Genomic DNA, 22,603 nt, shown 5'->3' on the forward strand with positions numbered 1-22,603 from the left:
GTTTATTGGGCCAGCTCCTTGGCCTGATAGATTAAGGCAACTGAATCCCACATGGCCAAACACGCAGTTTGAATCCTGAACCAGAGGCTTAAGAAACATGCCAGGTGTGTGTGTACGCATGCCTATAATTCCACAAGGAGGGAGTGTCAGAGAAGAAGGGACTGTGGTGTGACCATTTCCCACGGAGGATGCTTTCTCCTCTCTCTGTCTCTCTGTGGTGAATGCATGTGCCATCCAGTGTAAATAAGGTTTATTCATTTTGTTTTATCCAAGAGAAATGGAGAGAAAGACAGAGAAGCAGGCACCCTTCACAGGGTACCATCACATGGTGATTATCTGCCCAGCTTCTCAGCCAGATAGGGTCATGTGTATGCACAGCCTGGCCTATTTCAGGTCCATCCGTTCCATGATCTTGCTTGTGGCTCCACCACTGTAGAGTGGTGCCCTACCATCTGTGTCACTGCGGCTGGGCCATGCAGTATTCTTTCACTCACTAGGAATTCAATGTCTTTTAAACTGTACTAATATCTAAAATGAGGACTGTTTTTGAGGCTCCTGTTACAAAAGGCCATCGTTTTGAGTAATCTACCTCTACCCCATTAGCCTTGATCTTATTTTCAGTGCCAGGGCAGGAGCTTCCAAACAAACAAACAAAAATACAATCTACAAGCAAGGGGAAAACAAGGTCAATATTCTATAAACGGAGAGAACTTGGTTTCTCTTTTTTTTGGATGTTCACTTGCTGGAGAGAAACAGAGAGACAGTGAGAAGGGAAGTGAGAAATCGCCCCCCAGGGAGATAGCCACACCACAATCCCTTCTCCTCCATTCTCCTCTTGGGATCTTGGGCATGCACACACACACGCCTGGTGTGAGTTTAAGCTGCTGGGTCCAGGACTCGAACCGTGGTCGACTACATGGGAGTCCAGCAACATAGCCATTACGCTAATTGTTGGTCCCTAGAATAATTTCTTAAAATACATAATTTGTAGACAGCCCTCACCTCAGGTTCTGCTCTCTGGGAGTCAGGCTCAAACAGCTGGACAGGACAGGGTAATATTTCCGTGAACCAGGATCTGGTTGTGACAATACCTGTGTTTAAGGCAGTTTTTCTCAAATGTGCCACCTTTTGCTTTTTTGCCTTATAATTATTCTACCACAGGCCTAGAAAGCAAGCAAAGGAGTGAGTATTCCTATCTTAAGGATACAGACACTGAAGCACAGGGGAAACCAGAATATTTTGTAACCTCTATTTCAGTTTCTAAATATGGTTAAATCAATTATTTAAATGAGACAAAGTAAAAGCAATTAAGTTTTGCATGAGGATTTTGTTGTGGATCACAGTTTGTTTTCAATTTTGAAATTATATATATATTTTTTACCTAAAGCATGCATTTTTATAAGCAAGAACAAAAAACAAACACAAGTATTGTCACCTAGAGATAATTTATTCTTACCATGAGCCAGAAGAGAAACAACATAGAGAATATTACAAATCCCCACAATTTCCTCCCCCAACTTCACTATTCTAACATTTTTTTGTCAGACACCACCAGCCTCCTATTGACTATAAAGTATATAAATTTTAATTTTGCTGCCATTCTCTTATGATTGAAACTTTAGCTCTAAAATCAAGGTCTCTACTTTTTTTTTTTTTCAAAGTGGAGGAGTTTCCTAGCTTTAAAAAAAAACAAACCATTGATTCCACTGTTCATCAAAAGAAGTCTTTCTAGAAATGTTAATGAGGATTTTAAACAAATTCAATTTAAAAATCATTTATTGAATATCTACCAAGCATCTGAACTCTTCAGACCAGTAAAATGAAAAATCTAGTTTTGAACAGCAATAATTTAATTCTGTGGGTATACAAAAAGGAAGTTTTTTCTTTTGGTCTAATTTATTCTAAATGACACTGGGAGATGACAAAACGGGACAGGTAGTTGTATCCAGTCTACAAATAAACAAGACGATGCCTGAGTTAGTTCTCTATATAGATTTAGGCTTATCACGTTGACCTGGTTGTAATAATCTATATTTAACTAAAAATTAATAATAAAAATACATATGTTCATTTTAAAATAATTACTGATTTTGCTTGCATATCCCACCCCTTACTTCTAAACTCATATATTTTTAGAACAAGATTTTCCTGCATAATCACAATCTGCTCCCTCCCATCCCACCCCCCTCATATATGTTTTCAAATAAGAACCCCTGCTACCCGCAGAAGCATCTCTAAGTCTAACATGCTTTATCCTTGTTAGGGCAGACTAAAAACTTTAAAAAGCAGCTGAACTGACCTGGTTGAGGGGAAGGGGAAGGTAAGTGAGCACTAACCCCAATACCTTCTGTTCTCTCCCTCCTCAGACCTCCCAATTACTCCTGGCTGTTTATAACCCTCTCCCCACTTCTCCATCCTAATCCCCCTAACCTTGTTGGGAGATCAAATGACAATAATTTAAGGTGATCACAGCTGCTGGTCCAGTTCTCGGATCAAAGGAAAACCCAAATCTGAAACTGGAATGAAATCCACGTTTCATTCATTCATAGATCCCATCCCTTTTGTCTTAAGACTCTCAGCTTTACCTCTTAATGAGTGCTTGTTGAAGGATAAAATTTAAAGACCAATTAACTTTGCTTATTACTGTGTAACTGGTAGTGAGTCATGATTCTTTAGTAAATGGAGGTGAGAATCTCAAAGATTAATATCACAGCAGCCCATGGTTTTGAGGTCTACCTAAAGCCCCTTCCTGAACTTCCACTGTTTTAAGATAACAGAGAAAAATGAGATTGGTGTCCACTATTAGACAGAGTCAGTCAATATGAAATGAAGTTTTCATGTTAAGACATTCTGTATTGAGGGATGTCAAAACTGTTTCCCAAACTTGTGTTTTACCTGCAGAATTGGAGATGGCTTACCTCCCTATACTTTCAAGTTTGTTTTACAAAGCGTTGAAAAGTAAAACAGATCATTTAATTTTGGGGTATCATAAAACATTAATCTGAATAGCAAAATAAGTAACTGCTTTGAAATGTACAGTAGTGTGTCCATTCTTAAAATGAAACCTAGATCTACATTAGGAAAACTTTTCAAATAATAATGCTTATTAAGTTCTCCAACAGTAGCTAAAATAAAAATCTACCCTAACTTCTATGAAATGATCTACTCATACCACTTAATTTCTTTTTCTCTGATTCTGTACTTCATTTAACAATGTGCAGACCCTCATTTGGTTTCCCAGAGGGGAACCCCAGCCTCTTCACAAATACTTCTGAGGTGCTTAGAGACAGACATAAAAATGTGGCTTCTACTAGCAATACTTTAGCTTGTACTGTTGTCACTGTTTGACTATATTTCATACTGTTACCCCAATTCACACAATAAGTCTTCCATGAGGACATTAGGATGAACCTGATTACTTAGCTTTGGATAAGATCGGCATGATTACCTGGAATAAAGGTGACAAACTCTAGGACAAAAAAGAAAAGTTACTTCACAGCTATGAATCTTCACAAAACCCCTCTTCTGATAATCATAAACCAGGGGGAGAAAGTGGGAGCGGGGGGGACCAGCAGTTAGCGTAATGGCTATGTTGCTGGACTCCCACGTAGTCGACCGGTTCAAGTCCAGACCCGGTTGCTTAAAACTCACGCCGGGTGCGTGTGTGTGCGTGCCCAAGATCCCGAGAGGAGAATGGAGGAGAAGGGATTGCGGCGTGACCATCCCCCCTGGGGGGTGATTTCTCGCTTTCTGTCTCTATGTCTCTGTCTGGCGAGTGCACGTGCCCTATAGCGAAAAATCTCTCCAAAAAAAAAAAAAAAGGAAAGAAAGTGGGAGCAGGAAAGGTACACGGAGCACAGCCGGAAGGAATATTGCAAGCCTTTTCAAACTTCCTGCAAGGCTGCACCTAGATATAGCTGTGTCTATTTCTTGGGGAAGAGCCCACCTTGGTGTTTTCCTATCTCAAATATTCTATGCATTAAGATTTAAGAGACAGTGGGTAAACAGGACCATGGTTTACAGAAGTTGGTCAGGTTGACTAGCTAGTTCAGAATATTTTGTACTCTCAACTCACGGAGAGATTCCATTCCTTTTCCTTGCAATGGAGACCTGGCAAGTCAGAGGTAAACTTACTAGTCTTGAAAACTCTCAAAAAGCTGCAGATATTTATAAGAGCTGTTCCATTTTAGTGCCCTCATCGTCTGTCTCAAGAATTTACCAATCTTGTCTTTTGACTTGATAAGCACCAAACTATAAAGCTTCTTTTACCCCCTCCTCAGTTCTGTGAACTTTTTGTCTATAACCACATCAATTTCTTCACTACTCACTCCAAAACTTCACTCTTTTGGAGTGGTATGTTCTGTCAAATAGATTAAAATAAAATACATAATCTGCTTACACGAAATATACAGAACAAACAGGGGTTGGAAGTACAAAACACACATTGACGTTATGGTCATACAAAATATATAGACGTACCCAACATTAACAATTTTTTTTAAAGAAGTTGTACATTTTCTTTAGCATTTCCCTGTTCTTTTTTCTTCTGTGGATCCTCTGGAGTGAAGATTGAGCTCCTTCTGCAGTGTTTCTGAAATTCATTACATGACTGGAACATACTGATGGAATTCATATTCTGTCCAAAGCAATGAGTGCTGTACATGAAATTTTCCTCATATAATATTAATAAAGTTTATTTACAGTATAAGCTTTCTGATGCTAAGGGTTGAGATGTGATCAAAGGCTTTGCCACATTTATCACATTCAAGAGGTTGTTTTTTTCGGAAGTAAATTCTCTGGTGTATATAAGATGTGAATTGTCCCACATATTAAACATGTGACTCTACACATATTTAGCACAATTTCACTTTTATGTTTTTGTAAGTGCCTTCCTTATAGTGTTTCATACATCTTCATTCTTGAGTTTTAGCCTTGCCTGCCAGGCTGGAATAGAAACAAATGCCTCCACACAACTTCAAGAATTTTACTTCTCTTCCTGGCAAGGTTAAAGTAAAATTGTAAAAACTCTTCAGAAACTTCCACTATGTCAACTAGCATGCTAATGGTTACCTATGCAGTACTTAAACTGGTAACATACTTTAGCCAGTAGAGAACTTTAGAATGACCATCCTGAGCACTAATCAGATGTTGTAGGTGTTTTTGACGATGACCCAAATTATACTTTCAGTGAGCATCTGATAAATGAATGCAATGCATATGATTTTAATAAACAGTATAGCTTGTTTTCCTCAGAAAACACATCTTCAAATAGCTGCTTCAAGGAGTGCCTCTGCTGACTGGAGCAAGCCCAGTGGCTAGGCAACAAAGTCAATACAATGGCCCAACAAAATGGAAGTAAAGGTGGGGGATGCAGGTCACATTTAACTGCCATTTTAAAACAAAACCCCCAAATAATGGCTGAATTACATCAGCACTGTAGTTGTGTCTTAAAAAAGGACAATGTAGAACAACCAAAGTCCTTTCCTTCTTAAGAACAAAGTCAGTGTCTGGATCAGTGCCAGGATCTATGCACTTCACTTTCAGTTGCTTTCTAGAGGGCAGAAGTCTTCTCAAAAGTGTCAACAATATTCTGTGTAACCATCACTGTGGCTTATTATTTGAAGAAAATCTTTGAATTTCTATACTATAAAACTAGATACTCTTCTGAAGTATCTCTGTTTTTCTTAAATTGGATGGACAGAAATACTCTGGTTGCCAATTCACTTACTACTTGACGTTTTCCCAGGCAGTACTGATGAAACAGCTCGGAAGCAACAGGAAAAATTGTGATTGGTCCAAGAAATAAAGCCAGAGAGTGTCAAAGAATGACTGCTGTGCAGAATTTGAGTTTGGTCTAGAGCTGAGGCCACATCTGCTTACACCTTATTGGTTTCACATAAAGCCATGCTGTCTCCTGGACTTCAGCTGTAGGACAGTAAACTGATAAATGACAGTTATGTTTTTTGAGGGAGAATCTCAAACTGTATGTGGGGCTCTCCTGTTAAGGAGTGGTCACACTGACAGTTTTCAGGTTTGTCCTTAGTTACATTTCTAAGTTTCTGCAGGGCTATTCACAATCATTTGAATTCTCTCACAAGCAGAGCCATTTCTACCCAAGCCATTGATAACTACCTACACAGCCTTCAATACTTAGGTCTCCTGTATGTGTGAAATAGCTCCCATCATTAGCTTCTAGGGAGCCAAGTGTATTCTCCTTGCACAGATGATGGAATTAAAGTTTCATAATTCCACCTCAACCTTTAGTGATGAGAAAGAAAAGACATTGTGCATCATGGCTATGATAAAACCAACTACATCTCAGAACATTAGCAAATTTCTCAGACCAACAAAATATGTTTAGAAATCACCAGCTAATGATGCCAAATGCTTTTTCCAAAGTTTTTGGAAAAGTATGGAAAAAATGCTATTTTTTTTTCTGAAAAGCAACCAAAAGCCTATCTTCTGAACTATATTATCTAAACTCTGAGTGATTGAGAAAGTGCCCAAATGATCACATGTTCAGCAGCTGACTGAAGAGAATTCTGGCTAAGATTTCTATCACAGAAAATGTTAAATAATAATAAGACCTTAGTCAGTGTACATATTTTTTCTTCATTAAGAGTCATTTGATATTCTGTGGTATTCACTCATTGATCTATATTTAGAGTTTATGCAGGCAGTTAACCAATGCCTTTCGTTTATATTTAGGACAAAAAGACCATCAAGTCCCACAGGTCTAGCATGCCTCATGGCTCCAAAGGGCCTCATTAAAAGTTGGGCCAGACTACCATATTTCAGGTACTCAGATTCACAAGGCTTTATCGTAAATGTAGAAGTCCTTTAGAAGTCAGTCATAATGAGTGCCTCTTAAGTGTTCAGCACTATGTCTGGTGCTGCTATGCTGTCAAGGATATAAACATATCCTGTGTCAACTGAAGTTATCTTTTTTGGGGTGATAAGAAACTTCCATACATGAAACAATGAAGGATTAAAAGTCAGTATATGATCAAGTGCTAACTTGTGAAGAAATGCATTTAGGAGTGCTCTAGTGCTTTAGGGATTTCAAGAAGGGAGAGAAGTGTTTTGAATCCTTGTTGCCACTTCAGTAGAATTAATCTCAGTGATGAGGATAGAACCATCTACATTTGTTGCAGTCCTTTGGAACTGTAGACTGGTGCACATACCCTCTCTTTCAGTAAGAGATAGAAATCTTTGGTTTGATACTATCAGCACAGTCCTAGATTTCTATAGCTTTGGTAGGCTACCAGTGATCATATAAATATAACTTATTGTATATATAACTAGCTTGAGCAGCATGTCCCAATTTAGTTTTTGTTTTACCTGTCCCTCTTTTTTGAGAAATAAGCAAGATGTTGGCCAAGCAGGGCTTGTTTGCAGCAAGTTAGCTTCTTAACCTCAATATCATGTTCACAAAGCCAATCTTCATCTTTCATTCTATATTGTGGTTACTGAGAGTCCAAAAAGAGCCTTAAAGGTATCCTCATGATTGAAAAGCTTGACATTTTACTCTGTGTGTGCTTTTATCTTATGTGGATTATCCATATGACTAGCTTTTCCCTGCAGGGGCTGTATGGAAGAATTACATGCCCACAGACTACAAAAAGGCAGAACACTGCTGATGTAACTATAAGGATCCTTAAGTGTGACTTTTAAAAAAAAATCTATTCAGGCTGGTTTTTTTTTTTCCCTCCATGGGCACACACCTCTGAAATAATTTTACAAACAAAAGGGGAATGGCTTGATGACAAATTCTTGCCTTACACACAACTTTTCAGGAATGCTCCAAATGCATCAAGAGAGGCAGGGCTGTACTCAGAGGCTCTCTCTCTGGCATGGATTCTGTGATGCAAAGTGAGGGTTGAGCTCCGGGTGAAGGCTTTGCCACACTTAGTGCACTTATAGGGCTTTTCTCGAGTGTGAATTCTCCGATGCAAAATAAGGTATGAGTTTCGGTTGAAAGCTTTTCCACATTCACTACATTCATAGGGTTTTTCCCCTGTGTGGATTCTCTGATGTTTAGTGAGGTCTGAGCTCTGGCTGAAGGCCTTCCCACACTCGTTACATTCATAAGGTTTCTCTCCAGAGTGGATGCGCTGATGGAGGATGAGATTGGAACTATGACTGAAGGCTTTACCACACTCATTACATTCATGAGGTTTCTCTCCTGTGTGAATTCTCTGATGCAGAACTAGGTTTGAGTTAAGACTGAAGGCTTTCCCACACTCACTACATTCATAGGGCTTTTCTCCAGTGTGGATTATTTTATGGCGAATAAGGCTTGAACTTCTGGTGAAGCATTTACCACATTCATCACATCTGTGAGACTTGGTTCCAGTCGGAACTTCTTCTTGGGTATTAAAGTTTGAACTTAGACTGAAGCTTCTTCCCAATCCTTTACCTTTCTCCCTTGGACCTCTCTCTCCTGGGGTGGACTTTTTGTCCTTGACTACAGCTGGCCCTGAATCTTTTTTCTCTTTTCCAGTTTTCTCCTCAGGGTTTTTCTGCTGCCTTTCTGCTATCCGGCCCTGCTGTTCACGTTTCTCTCCAAGCTCCTTCTGGAACTTTCCTGCTGTCTCCCCACGTGATGCAGAATCTTCTGCCTTTGAGGCTGACTCTTCATTTTCATTCCTGTTTTCACAATCTGGCAATAAATAGAAAATACAAATAGTACCTTTTTCTTTTGCATATACGGATTAACCAAGTGATATTATTTCCCAGAAAACGTCTACAAGCCTTCAAAAAGACATCACAATATCAATCCAAGATAGAAAAAGGAAGAAAACAAGGGAAGAAACTGGGACAACTGGGAATAGAGGGGGAAAATTAGAAGAAGGACAGAATGGAAAGAAAGAAGAAATAACAACAAAAGAAGCACAAAGAGGTGAAAACAGACAAGCTAGGGACTGAGCAGAGGAAAGAGAACAAGTTAAGAAAGAAAGGAAAGGATAGTAGTTAAAGGTCTTCAAAGGTCACAATTCAGTCATTTGATCATCTGATAATTAATTTAAGGAAGAAGCACACATTTAAAAGCACATGCTCCATTTCTAACAAACACTTTTAAGTTTAAAATTTTTCTTTGTGGGACCAGCAGATGGCATAATGTACTGCTGGATTCCTATGTAGTCAGTCGACCGCAGTTCAAGTCCTGGATCCAGCAATTTAAAACTCAAGCTGGGGGACCAGCAGGAGGCATGGTGGTTAAGGGTGCTGGACTCCCACATGGCTGACAGCAGTTCGAGTTCCAGACCTGATGGCTTGCTTTCTCACTTTCCTCCGCTCTCTCTCTGTCCCTCTGTGGTCAAATTAAAATAAATAAATATAGAGTTAAATAAAATATTTAAAAATAAATAAATAAATAAATAAAGCTCAAGCTGGGCATGTATGCACATGTGCCCAAAATCTTGAGGGAAGAATAGAGAAGTGATTTTAGTATGGCCATCCTCTTGGGGGGGTGATTTCTCGTTTTCTGCCTATCTCTCCAGTAAGCACGTGTCCTAGAGCAAAAGTTTCTCAAAAAAAGGAAAAAACAAAACAAAACAAAAAAACTTTGCTAAAAAAGAGGTGTTACCAGAAAGAAAGAAAGATAGTTTGAAAAGGAAGAATAAACACTACTCCAATTCTGTATTTTATCAACAAAGTGATGGTTAACTTGACAAAGTAAGGATTTCTTTTTTTCTTTTTTTGGAGAGATTTTCGCTATAAGGGGCGTGTACTTGCCAGACAGGCAGAGAAAACATGTGACTTCCTTTAGCCTTGATATTGGGCAGTATCGAGGTATTGGGTATCAACAACAGGAAGATAACTATCGACAGCAGGCAGACACTGCTTTCATATATAGATGCTTCTCAACAGCCCTGCTAGAGTAGCTTACATGTTTCTACATGTGTCCACAGGCTACATGTTTTCATCACATGTTTTCAGACTGGCTGCTCTCCGCAATGGTGGTTAAGATACTAGATCCCACATGGCCAAACGCTGAGGTTTCTGTCCCAGACCTGGTCACTTGAAAAATACACCAGGCAAATGTACATGTGTGTCCAAAATCCTGAGAAGGGAATGGAGAAGGGGTTGTGGCATGGCCATCCCCTCTGGGGGATGATTTCTCACTTTCCCTTTCTTTCTCAGGGAAGTGCACAAGCCCTATGGCAAAAATCTAAATAACAACAACAACAAAACAAATCTCACCTGGAATCAGACCATGGTTTGGAATTAAATGAATAGAACTGTCTTTGCTTTCCATCTGGTCTGAAGAAAGGGGATCAACAGTCTCTAAATTCTTACTGATACTCAACTGGAGATCCCACTAACTAACAAATAAGGTAAAAACAATACTTTAAAACAATAATTCTTTATCAGTCTTACCCTGGGAAAACACATTTCCATAATTATCCTGCCTGTTGTCTCTACTGAGATTCCTCCGAGCCAGGTTCTGACAGCCCCATTCTTCCAGGATGAGGGACACGGCCATGTCCTCAATCTTCACCATTGCCTGAAATAATAAGAGATCCCTGCACTCAGTTTTCCCCAAATTCAGGGACATTTCTTCCATTGCCCACAGCTGGAGTCAGGGACAGAGGTGACTGCAAAGCTATAGTACCCTCGGAAAGAAAATGTGACCAGAGTCTGGTAGATTAGTGGGTCCAAGGTGGAAAGACACTAAATGGAGAGGGAGAGTGGGGCTTTTCTGTGAGCAGGGGATTAAGAGAGTGAGTGGCCTGTTGGAAATGTTTACCAAGTCCCAGGAAGAAAGGCAAAGACAAGGAATTCGGAAGGGCAGAGGGGCCCACTGCTCACCTGGGAATCTGCTGTGAATAGTGCAGATGCCATCGCGTGGTCTCTGGGACTTCCCTCGTGATGAGAGGCAGGAACATGGGTGGCAGGGAGAGCTAGAAGAGGAGAAAGGGGCTGTAAGTAAGTCAGCCCTGGACTGAGCCTTCCTCAGAGAAGGGCTTGAGCACTCTCCTTCCTGCACAAGCACTTTCACTGTTCAATCTTTACCCAATAGAGAGTTTCAGAGAACATCAAGAGAAACCATTTTTCCAAGACCTCTTCTTAAGCAGGAGTCACAGGAGTCCTAGAAGGAGTTACCTGGTTCAATTATTTTCTTTTAAAGGAGGGGGCATACAGAGGCACTGAGAGGATAAACGAATTGCATAATGTCACCAAATTAAAAATGGCAGAGTCAGAACTAGAACTCAGGTTTCTATTCTTGGCTACAAAAATAGGTAACGATTAGCCCGTGATTCAATTTGGGCTCATTATTTTTTCTAATTCTACAAACATACTGAGGTATTAAAACCTCATTTATGCCTATACTTGTAAAAAATGCAACACAGCTTTATAATCTTTAATAGTAATATCTAGACAGGCAGGGAAGTATGGGGGGTCTTCTTACTTCTGGGTTAAGTTTTTGCCACTATGTGTCCCTCTACTTTTCTCCCTCATTTGGTCACAATAAACAGTTTTGTGAGTGTTTTTGATAAAATGTATACATGGTTCAAATGTTAATGAAACATTTACAAATATATAAAGATAAGGGCTGACACTCATATAATAAAAGACATATCATATGATCACACTAACAGCAATGCGTAAGAAGAATTAGGAAAAACTTACATTGCAAAATTAACACTCCTCTCCTCCTGCCAAATACTATTAAATTTGCAAATGTTACTGGAATATAGAGGATATATACTGGGCTACAAAGACTTCTAGAAAATTAAATTTTAAACTAAATTACCAGCTTATAACTATTTCTTTTTTTAAGAGAGATTTTTGCTATAGGCTGTGTGTGCTCACTAGAGAGACAAAGAGAAAGCAAGTAAGAAATCACCCCTGGGAAGGTGGGGGGGGGATAGCCACGCCACAATCCCTTCTCCTCCATTCTCCTCTTGGGATCTTGGGCACGCACGCACACGCGCCTAGCATGAGTTTTAAGCCACTGGGTCCAGGTCTTGAACCAACAGACCATGTGGGAATCCAACAATGTAACCATTACACCACCTGCTGGTCCCGCCTATAACTATTTTGAACTGTACAATAAGATAGGCTAAAGCAAAATGTACAAAAGGATCCAAGGACCTAGCACTTTAACCTTCTAAGAATTAGGAAACACTCCAGAAGATAAAAGAGCCAAAGAGGAAACAGAATAATTCATTCAAGAACCATTTACTAAATAACAACATTACATACCAGGGTCTCTAAAAATATCACTCTGGCAACCTGAAGCACTAATATAGCACTTAAGATCATGAATATCCTGTCCAATTTCCTGCTGTTACCCTCTGTAAGCATGAAGAAAATCTACAAGCTCTACAGGGCATCAACAGTGGTGGAGTTAAACAGTTTCTCTAGCATCTGTCTGCTGGCTGTCCTCCAGGAGGCATGGCTGAGGAAACACTTCCTTAAGCTTCATGAGCTAATATTCCTACCTAGAAGTAAACACAGTGATTCAGGAATGTGTCTTGATCAGCCCTTCTTGAACTGTACTTTAAACAACTGATTTTATTGTTTTATGAACTTCCTATGCACGTATTTTTATTTTAAAACTGAATAAAGATATTATCTATTTCCTGTAAATGGAAAAATAAATTGATTTTTATTTGCATGACCCTGTGTTGATTTTTCTTCTCATCTTCCTCAACCAAAGGGTGGAAAAACATTTTTTTCTTTCATTTTTTTCCCATTGCTTGAAATCTTTGAAAATAACCTAGAAAGGTGAATACTATATAACATTTTATGTGTGTCAAATAAAATAGATCTTTTTAAAAACTTTTTAAAATTTAATTTTATTTGTTATTATTTTTTATTTTTTAATTTGACCAAAGAGGCAGAGAGTGACTGAGGGAATACTGAGAAGGCCACCAGGCCCAGGACTTGAACCGCAGTTGGCCATGTGGGAGTCCAGCACCTTAACCACCATGCAACCTGCTGGCCCCCCATAAAATAGATCTTTTAAAAGATTTATGATCCTCTTAAAGATATTTTATGACACATTAGAGTGTTTCCAGACCCAGGCTAGAAATAACGTATCTTTTGTTCTCAATACTTGACTGCTGAAAATGTGGTAACAATTCAATAAATAATATAATGGCCATCAAGTTCATCATAAACAGCTCATTTACCTCCTGAGTAACATCACTTAACTCTTTAGATTGGTCAGCAAGTTATGTTTTCTCTAGTATCTTGTTATAATGACAATAATCTATAGTAACAAAAACAAGCAAGCTTCTTTATAACAGGTGCCCAGCAACACAGAGAAAGTTCTTCCATACTGAATTCACTTCTTTTCCCCAAAACAAAATCTTGCTTCTTACCCCGAGACTGTAAAAGGCGGGGTTTCCGAGATGAATGCTTAAAATGGGACTGTGTGGCTCCGTGATGAAGGTCAAAGCTTGAGGATTCCTGAACAGGATCCAAAGGCACCATCCCTCTTGCAAGCATCTCAGGGCCATGAACTTGACCTGGAACCTGAGGACAAATAAGTTGGTTTTGTGAATAAATCTTTTCTTTTTTTTTTTGGAGAGGTTTTTGGTATAGGGTGCGTGCACTCACCAGAAAGAGACAAATCACCCCCCAGGGGGGATGGCCACACCACAATCCCTTCTTCATTCTCCTCTCGGGATCTTGGGCACACACGCACATGTGTCTGCCTTGAGTTTAAGTCACTAGGTCCAGGACTCGAACCGCAGTCAACTACATGGGAGTCCAGCGACATAGCCATTACTCCAACTGCTGGTTCCCAATCTTTTCATTTTTTAATTTTAAAAATTTAAAATTTTTGCAGTTGCCAGAGAGAGGTGAGAAAGCACCCTTCCAGGAGGGACAGCCATATTACAATCCCTTCCTCTCCATCATCCTCTCTATTCTGGGCATGCACGCACACAAGCCCAACACCCCTTAAGCCGCTAGGTCCTGGAGCTGAACCATGCATCCAGCCATGTGGGATTCAGCCACCCCAACCATGATGCCACCTCTGGCCAGATAAGTCACTTTTAGAACAGGAGTAGAATATTAAAGAAAAGATTGTAAGCATGCTTGTGGAAGCAAGGAAGAAAGACCAGAGCATGTTTTAAAATCTAAGGACAGCAGAATGAGTTAACACCACAAATACTACTAACGTTAGCTTTAAATCAGTAACTCTCTCCCAGCTCCAATCTCAAAGTCTACCTCCTGCTCACACAGAAGGTTTCACTTCTTTTTACCTGCTGTCCTGACAAATCAAGCTCCAAGTCTTCCAGAAGAGTCACGGCCTCCTCTCCACTGTCAGGACGGTATTCCTGCAGCCAGACTTGGAGTTCCTTAGGCAGAATGGAAAGGAATTGCTCCAGCACCAGCAGCTCCAAGATCTGTTCCTTCGTGTTTACTTCTGGTCGTAGCCACTGATGACAAAGTTCCTTCAGTCGACTCAGAGCCTCTCGAGGCCCAAAAGTGTTCTGGTAACAGAAGCGCCTGAAGCGCTGGCGGAATATCTCAGGGTCTGGAGGCGGCGTGTCCTGCAGACTGGCATCATGCCCCCACATGTGGTCTTCTTCATCTTCCTCCTCTACCTTCACAATTACGATGCCATCCTTTTCCTGTGCCACCTGCGGGGACAGACCTGTGGCTTCCCTTGACTCAGCAGTCATCATTCAGGCTCAGGGAGCTGACTTGATCAGTCTGTGCACACCTTTCTGTTCTGGGAGGTATTTTATGTTATCTCTTTCTGTACTATTCCTGAAATAGTAAAACAAGTTTTTAGTGTCCTTTACAAAGAGTGACCTGTGATGCTAACTCATACAAGGCTACATTTTAAGGCACTAAAGATGCCTCTGAATAATGAAGAAAAGAACTACAGAGCTGTACTGTTCTGTCACTTCATAGATTAAGGTGTGTAAACGGAACCCTCAAACTGGCAAACTTCACCCTTGGGGTGTTTACCTGGAGTCAGAAAAACTTATCTCCAGGGAGACGGCAGGTCACAACATCTCTGCATTTACAGTACTTAGCCCAGGGTCAGCTAATGTTAGCAGGGTACAGGGCTTAAAGCAGTACATGCATAATTTTCTTTTGTTCCCACATTCACAACCATAACCCAAGCAGGCAGGCAGAACTTTTTATACCATTTTACAGATGACATAACCAAAGATTAGATAACTTAAGGTTCAGTAGCAGGTGTCTACCTCGTGGAATCAATATTTAAGCCAAATTTGAAGCCCAGGTCTTATTCATCTAACAGTTAGCTATTTTTATTGATTGTATGGGTGCCTTGGCCAGCCTAAAGCTGCAGTTTCCAAATTATAAAATTCTCTAGGGACACAGAAAGAATACGCCAGAGGACCAGCAGTTGGCGTAATGGCTATGTTGCTGAACTCCCATGTTGTCAACTGGGGTTCGAGTCTCAGACCTGGTGGCTTAAACTCACACCGGGCATGTGTACATGTGTACCCAAGATCCCAAAAGGAGAAGGGAGGAGAAAGGATTGCGGCATGGCCATCCCCCCTGGGGGATGATTTCTTGCTTTCTATCTCTCTGTCTCTCTGTGTCTCTCTGATGAGCGCACGTGCCCTGTAGCAAAAACTTCTCCAAAAAAGAAAGAAAATGACAGAATGTTTATTTTATTTTATTTTATTTTATTCCCTTCTTCTCATTTAAATTTTAAAAATGAATAAAGTTTTAAAAAAGTAAAAAAAGTTAAAAAAAAAAAAAGAACTTTAAAAAATAAAAAGTCTCTAAGGACCCAGCAGATGGTTATGTCACTTGTCTCCCACATGACTGACCACAGTTCCAAGTCCCAGATCCAGTGGCTTGAAATTTACGCTGTATGCATGTACATACGAGCCCAAGGTACTGGAGGAGAAGGGATTGCGGCATGGCCATTCCTCCTGTGGGAAAATTTCTCATTTTCCCTCTCACTAACTCTCTCTCTCTCTGGCAAGTGCATGCCCTAAAGCAAAAACTTCTACAAAAACAAAAAACAAAAAATGAAAAACAAAACAAAAAAACACAACTATATTTTAAAGTCTATATTTTATTTATTTATTTTTTAGAGGAATTTTTGCTATAGGGCATGTTTGCTCCTTGGAGAGACAGAGAGACAGAAAGCAAGAAATCACCCCCCCAGGGAGGATAGCCATGCCACAATCCCTTCTCCTTCATTCTCCTTTTGCTTGAGATTTTGGGCACACATGCACACACACTTGGTATGAGTTTTTTTTTTTTTAAGCCGCCAAGTCTGGGATTCAAACTGTGGTCAACTACATGGGAGTCCAGCGATATAATCATTATGCCATCTGCTGGTCCAGAAAGTCTGTCTGTCTGTCTGTCTAGCTATCTATATATATTTTTAAAGAATTATTTCCTTCATTTTACTTATCATTATTGTTATTTTTAAAATTTAACCAGATCAAGACACAGAGGAGGAGAGAGGGAGAAAGAGACGGAGAGGGAGAGAGAGGGGGAGGGAGAGAGACAGAGAGAGAGAAAGTGAGAAAACAAGCCATTAGGTTTGGGACTTGAACTGTGGTCAGCCATGTGGAAGTCCAGTCCTAACCACCATGCCACCTGCTGGTCCCTAACGTCTATATTTTAAACATGAGAGAAACTGAGCCCCATTTTATATATTAGGTCATTGGGAAAGTCATGCCATGTTTTTCTGATGCAAAAATGTGTCATGACTTTCTAGACAGCCCAATATAAATTGACACTGATACTATCACTTGTTCTAAATATCAAAGTATCACATTGTATAGGGTACATGATACATCTTGAGAGTGGAAGGTCCCTCCCTCCCTGTCCCCCACATTCCAGATGGGTGTCAAAGTGTCTGCACTTGTTCACTTGTAGACATCGTAAAGTGTCCCAGTTTACCTGAGATGTATGTCTATTACTTTATTAGCTTTAACTAATTTCACCTGCATAGAAGACAAGCATCTTTAAAGATTCTTGAAGAGAAACTGGAGGAAATACTACTGCTGCATAAATAAGCACACAAGAAAATGGCACAGATGAAGCTTCTATTTAAAGCAAGGTGTTAGCCATATTTAAGAAGTAAAACCCAATGTTTCTCTAAATCAAACAAAAAGTTACCAGTAAGTGAAAGAGTAACTGCTTAAAAAAAAAAAAAAAAAGAAGTCAGTAAGGGGCATGAAGGTTAAGGGAGTTGGATACCACATGGCTGACTCCAAGGTTTGAGTCCCGGACCCGGTGGCTTAAAAACCACACTGAGTGCATGTGTGTGTGCACCTGCATATCCAAAATTCCAACAGGAGAATAAAGAAGGGTTTGTTGCACGGCCATCCTACCTAGGAGGTGATTTATGACTTTGTTTCTCTCCAGTGAGCACATGTACACACATGGTAGAGGGGGAGAAAAGTGTGAGAAAAGACTTATGAAAACAAATATATAAAATGTTCCCATTGTTGTGTAACTTTAATTGTCAAAAATGATACCAAGTATCTTGGAAAAACCCTAATATGCGCATATTTTTAAGAAATAGAAATACATATTTTTGCTTTTTTGTAGGTAGTGTGTGCTCCTTAGAGAGATAAAAAATAATAATAATAAAAAAGAAGAGAAAGCACCCCTCGGGTGGATGCCACATTGCATTCCCCACCCCTCCACTTTCTCTTGGGGTTTTGAGTGTGCACGCATGCGCGCGCGCGCACACACACACACACCTGGCATGTTTTTCAAGTGACCAGGTCCAGGACTCAAACTTTGCAGTTAGCCATGTGGGATCCAGCCATGTGGTTGGCCCAAACTTGGAAATACTTTCTAGCCTGTTTTAAAATCATCCAGATGAAAAATTTTAGTAGGTATGTAGTCTGTTAAGAATACTGGGGCCAGCAGGTGGCATGGTAGTTGAAGCACCAGACTTACACATGGCCAAACACAGTTTGAGTCCCGGATGTGGTGGCTTGCTTTCTCACTTTCTCTCTGGTGAGTGCATGTGCCCTCTGGCAAATTTTAAAAAGATAATAATTGGGGCCGGCAGGTGGCATGATGGTTAGGGCATGGGACTACCAGATAGCCAACCACATTTTGAGTCCTGGACCTGGTGTCTTGCTTTCTCACATTTCCTCCCCTCCACTCCCATGTTTCTCTGGACAAATTAAAAAATAATAAAATTAAAGAAATAATTCTAAAGAAAGAAAATAATAAATAAAATTAATAATTCTTAAAAAAACCTTTTTTTGGAGAGGTTTTTGCTATAGGGCACGTACGCTTGCAGAAAGACAAGAGATAAAGAGACAGAAAGTGAGAAATCACTCCCCAGGGAGGGATGGCCATGCCTCAATTCCTTCTCCTCTATTCTCCTCTCAGGATCTTGGGCATGCACACATACGCACCCGGCATGAGTTTAAACCACTGGGTCCAGGACTCAAACCACGGTCGACTACGCGGGAGTCCAGTGATGTAACCATTATGCCATCTGCTGGCCCCAAACCACCACCTTTTGATTGGTTTGTAAGAACAGGATATTTAAGGTCATGGAAAATGGAAATGTATTCTATGAGTTTCAAAATCAAAATTTTAGGATGGGGCTGGCTGCACAGCCTTGTAGTTAAGGAAGCTAGTTCCCACATGGCTGACTGTAGTTCAAATCCTGGCCCTGGCAGCTCAAGAAAACATGCCTGCATGAGTGTGTGCATGCCCAGAATTCTGACAGGACAGAGAAACAGAGGAGACTACAGCATGACCATGTCCTGTCCTGGAGTGGGGTGTTCTTTCTCTGTCTCTCTGGTGAATATTCGTATCCTATGACCATTAAGAAAATAAAAATTCAACGTGGGTGGTAGGTAGAAGCAATTATGATTTACCAAGCAGAACTGACCATGTATTCTTCCAACTGAACTTACAAATCTTTTTTTCTTTGGAGAGGTTTTTGCCATAGGGCGCGTGCGCTCGCCAGACAGAGAGAGAGACAGAGAGAAAGAAAGTGAGAAATCACCCCCCAAGGGGGATGGCCACACCACAATCCCTTCTCCTCCATTCTCCTCTCGGGATCTTGGGCACGCACACACATGCGCCTTATGTGAGTTTTAAGCCACCGGGTCAGGGACTTGAACACCGGGTCAGGGACTTGACTATATGGGAGTCCAGCGACATAGCCATTACTCTAACTGCTGGTCCCTGAACTTACAAATCTTCATGAAGTATCTTTTTTCACCTCTACAGCCATCAAAACTAAGCATCAAATTGAACTTTTAGAAACAGACCACCTAATTCTCTATCAGTGAGTTAACATAAGAGTTTTTTTTTAATTATTTAATTTTATTTATTCATTCATTTAAATTTGATGAGTGAGAGAGAGGGAAAGAAAAGTGAGAAATCAAGCCACCACGTGTGAAATTCAAACGGGTCAGCCATGTGGGAGTGTCCAGCGCCTTAACCACCATGCCACTTGCTGGCCCCTAAACTTAAGAGTTTTAAACTAGCAAACTTTTTTTTTTTTTAGATGTAAGACAGAACAAATTTACTTAAATAAATTTAAATTTATTTATTATTGTTTTTTAATTTCACGAGAGAGAGAGAGAGAGAGAGAAAAGGAAAGTGACGATATAGAAAGAAAGTGAGAAAGTAAGTGACCAGGTTCAGGCCTCAAACTATGGTCAACCATGTGAGAGGCCAGCACCTCCCCCAACCTGCCAGTCTGCAAAAGATTTTTTAAAAAGAATCATTTCACTTTATTTATTTATTTATTTTTAAACTTGACCAGAGAGGGACAGAGCGAGAGAGTGAGGGAGAGATAGAAAGTGAGAAAGCAAGCTACCAGGTCTGGGACTCGAACCGTGGTCAGCCATGTGGGAGTCCAGCACCCTTAACCACTGTGCCACGTGCTGGCATCCTACAAAAGATTTCTAATACTGGGACCAGCAGGTGGCGTGGTGGTTAAGTCGCTGGACACTTCCACATGGGCGACCACGGGTCAAGTCGGCTTCCTTTCTCACTTTCCCGCTCTCTCTCTCTGTGTCTTTCTCTGGTCAAATCAAAAAAAAAAAAAAAGAAAAGAAAAGAAAAGAAAGGAATAAATATAATAAAAATAAATAATTCTTAAAAAAAAGATTTCTAATACTATAGATCTCGCAAAAAAAAAAAAAAACACCTCATTAAAAATATTAGGGGAAAAGAGATCATGTACATTTAACAGTACAAAAATTATTTTTAAATGGCGCAATTTAATGTATTGTTTTATAATATAAAATACTGGCAGAATAGTACACATATGCAATTGTATATAGCTTTTACAAGTAAGAATATATGACCAAAAAAGTTCATGACTTTTTTTTTTTTTTTTTTTTCAGATTTTTGCTATAGGGTGTATACACTTGCTGGAGAGACAGAGACAGAAAGACATAGGGAAGGCCACACCTTAATCCCTTATCCTCCATTCCTCCTCTTGGGATTCTGCACATGCACGCACATGTGCCTGGCATGAGTTTGAAGCCTCCAGGTCCAGGACTCAAACTGTGGTCAACGACATGGGAGTCCAGCGACATAACCATTACGCCATCTCCTGGCCCCATGTGACTGTTTTAATCATAAGGATTATGATTTTCAGGGGTCCAGACAATGAAGTAGCAGTAATAAAATGCTCTGTAAAGCTGACCCTCACAAGAAGGTTCTGAGTGGGCATCTGGAGACCTCCTTGAACATGCTGGGCACATATGCCCATGATTCGGGACTGGCAGAAGCAAAGGGTAGACTACAGCCTGAAAACGACCCTGTTGGGGGCCATCGGTGGTGCAGTGGTAAGACACAATGCTCTATGAGGCAATCCCACATGGGAAGGTTTCCAATTCAAGTCTGGATATCTCCATGAGTAGAAGAGGCATGTGTATGTCCATGATAAGGGGTTGAGTAAAGGCTGGGGGTAGATGATTGCATCCAGACCCTATTGGAGGGTTGTTTCTGTCTCTTGGACATGGAAAAAATACACAAACTTAAAAAAATAAAAGATCCTAGTGGGGAGTGCCTGGTGGTCTCTCTCACTCATCGAAGAAATAAATACAAACTTAAAGGATTATGATTTTAATAATCAGATATATCACAGGATTAGTTTTTCTACTCTCTCTGTAAAAACAAAAATCCTTATTAAAATAAGCCTATAAGACAAGAGCAAACATTATATTCAAAAGTTTTCACCAGCAGGTGAGTGGTGGTTAAGGCAGCTAGAGCCCACAGGGTCAACTGTGTAGTTCAATTCCTAGGCCTGGCAGCTTGAAAGACATGTTGGTGCATGTGTGTGCCCAGAAGGGACTGAGGTGTAGCTATCCTTCCTGAGGTGTGCTTTCTCACTTTCTCTGTTTCTCTCCAATGAGTGCATGTATACTACAGCAAACTTAAAAAAAAAAAAGAAAAGCTTTCTTGGGGCCACATGATAGCATAATGTTAACACAACTAGACACACACAAATGGAAAAGGCCTCAGGTTCATAACCTGGAATTTTCTTGAACCAGTTGGGTGCACGTGTATATGCCTGTAATCTGGGCTGACTGAGCATGGGGATGGATCTTCGGTGTGAAGACCCTGTTGGGCCTGACTGTCCTTCTCAACGAAGAAATAACTTTAAGGGGGATAAAAAGGCTTTCTACACAAATGTAAAGAAAACTCAGGAAGTAAATCCCATCTCCAATGATTTTAAACTGCTAAAAGTCTTGTTGCAAACCACCTTTTAGCCCTTCCCACTGATTCTTTCAGACTTTTTTTTTTTTTTTTTCTGAGAGGTTTTTGCTATAGGGTGTGTGTGCCCGCCAGACAGACAGAGAGACAGAAATTGAGAAATCACCCCCCCCCCAGGGGGAATGGCCCACGCCACAATCCCTTCTCCTCCGTTCTCCTCTTGGGATCTTGGGCACGCATGCACACGCGTCCGGTGTGAGTTTTAAGCCACTGGGTCCAGAACTCAAACCGCGGTCGACTACACGGGAGTCCAGCAACATAGTCATTATGCTAACTGCTGGTCCCTTCAGACCTGTTTTGTACCCCACCCTTCCTGCTGGCATAAATATACTTAGTTTTTAAACTTCAGATCAGTTTAGTCTCTTAATTCCTTAGAGTTACAATTATTACTGTTGTTATAATTTTTGCCAGGGACAAAGAGAGAAGGAGGGGATGGAAAGCAAGAAGCACCTGTCCCCACCCCTCAGGCAGATGGCCATGCCACAATCCCCTCGCTTCCACTCTCCTGTCAAAATTTTGGGCATGCACGCACAGGCACTCAGCCTGTTTTCCAAGCCATCAAATTAGGACACTAATTGTACAGTTGGCTATGTGGAAGTCAGCCACTTTAACCACCAGGACACCTGAACCACTAGGCCACCTGGCTAGCCCAAATTATTCCATTTCTTAAACATTTTCTGCATATGCATGAAACTGAGGCAGAATAAAAAGATGGAAAGATGATTCCTTTATACAAATAACTACAGTACAAATCAGAACATTCTAAGATATCAAAACAAGTGCTAGATGAGCCCTGAGAAGTGATTGACGGCTGAACAGATAAAGCTTCAGACAACCCTTGGCCTGATGGTTAAGGGGGCTGGATCTCACATGGCTAACACTGTGTTTTGAGTCTGGGACCTGACAAATTGAAACACAT

At 40.5% G+C, this 22,603-nt stretch overlaps 1 protein-coding gene across 2 annotated transcripts in view; it reads right to left on the reverse strand.

The window, feature by feature from the left end:
• Positions 1 to 22,603, reverse strand: part of ZKSCAN1 (zinc finger with KRAB and SCAN domains 1) — a 55,975-nt gene that overhangs the window by 24,534 nt on the left and 8,838 nt on the right. Inside the window, exons 2-6 of one of the 2 annotated variants that reach the window (XM_027772506.1) lie at positions 14,226 to 14,736; positions 13,338 to 13,491; positions 10,816 to 10,907; positions 10,384 to 10,510; positions 7,854 to 8,662 (exon numbers count right to left, since the gene is read on the reverse strand). In XM_027772506.1, coding sequence (XP_027628307.1) covers positions 7,854 to 8,662; positions 10,384 to 10,510; positions 10,816 to 10,907; positions 13,338 to 13,491; positions 14,226 to 14,651 — 1,608 coding nt within the window. In that variant the 5' untranslated portion in view covers positions 14,652 to 14,736. Of the gene's footprint in view, positions 1 to 4,082; positions 8,663 to 10,383; positions 10,511 to 10,815; positions 10,908 to 13,337; positions 13,492 to 14,225; positions 14,737 to 22,603 lie in introns of those variants that run through there. The other variant, XM_014588444.2, reaches the window with a different exon arrangement.

This window comes from Tupaia chinensis, unplaced genomic scaffold (genome assembly GCF_000334495.1).
Source record: "Tupaia chinensis unplaced genomic scaffold, TupChi_1.0 Scaffold000279_1, whole genome shotgun sequence".
Classification (NCBI taxonomy): domain Eukaryota; kingdom Metazoa; phylum Chordata; class Mammalia; order Scandentia; family Tupaiidae; genus Tupaia; species Tupaia belangeri.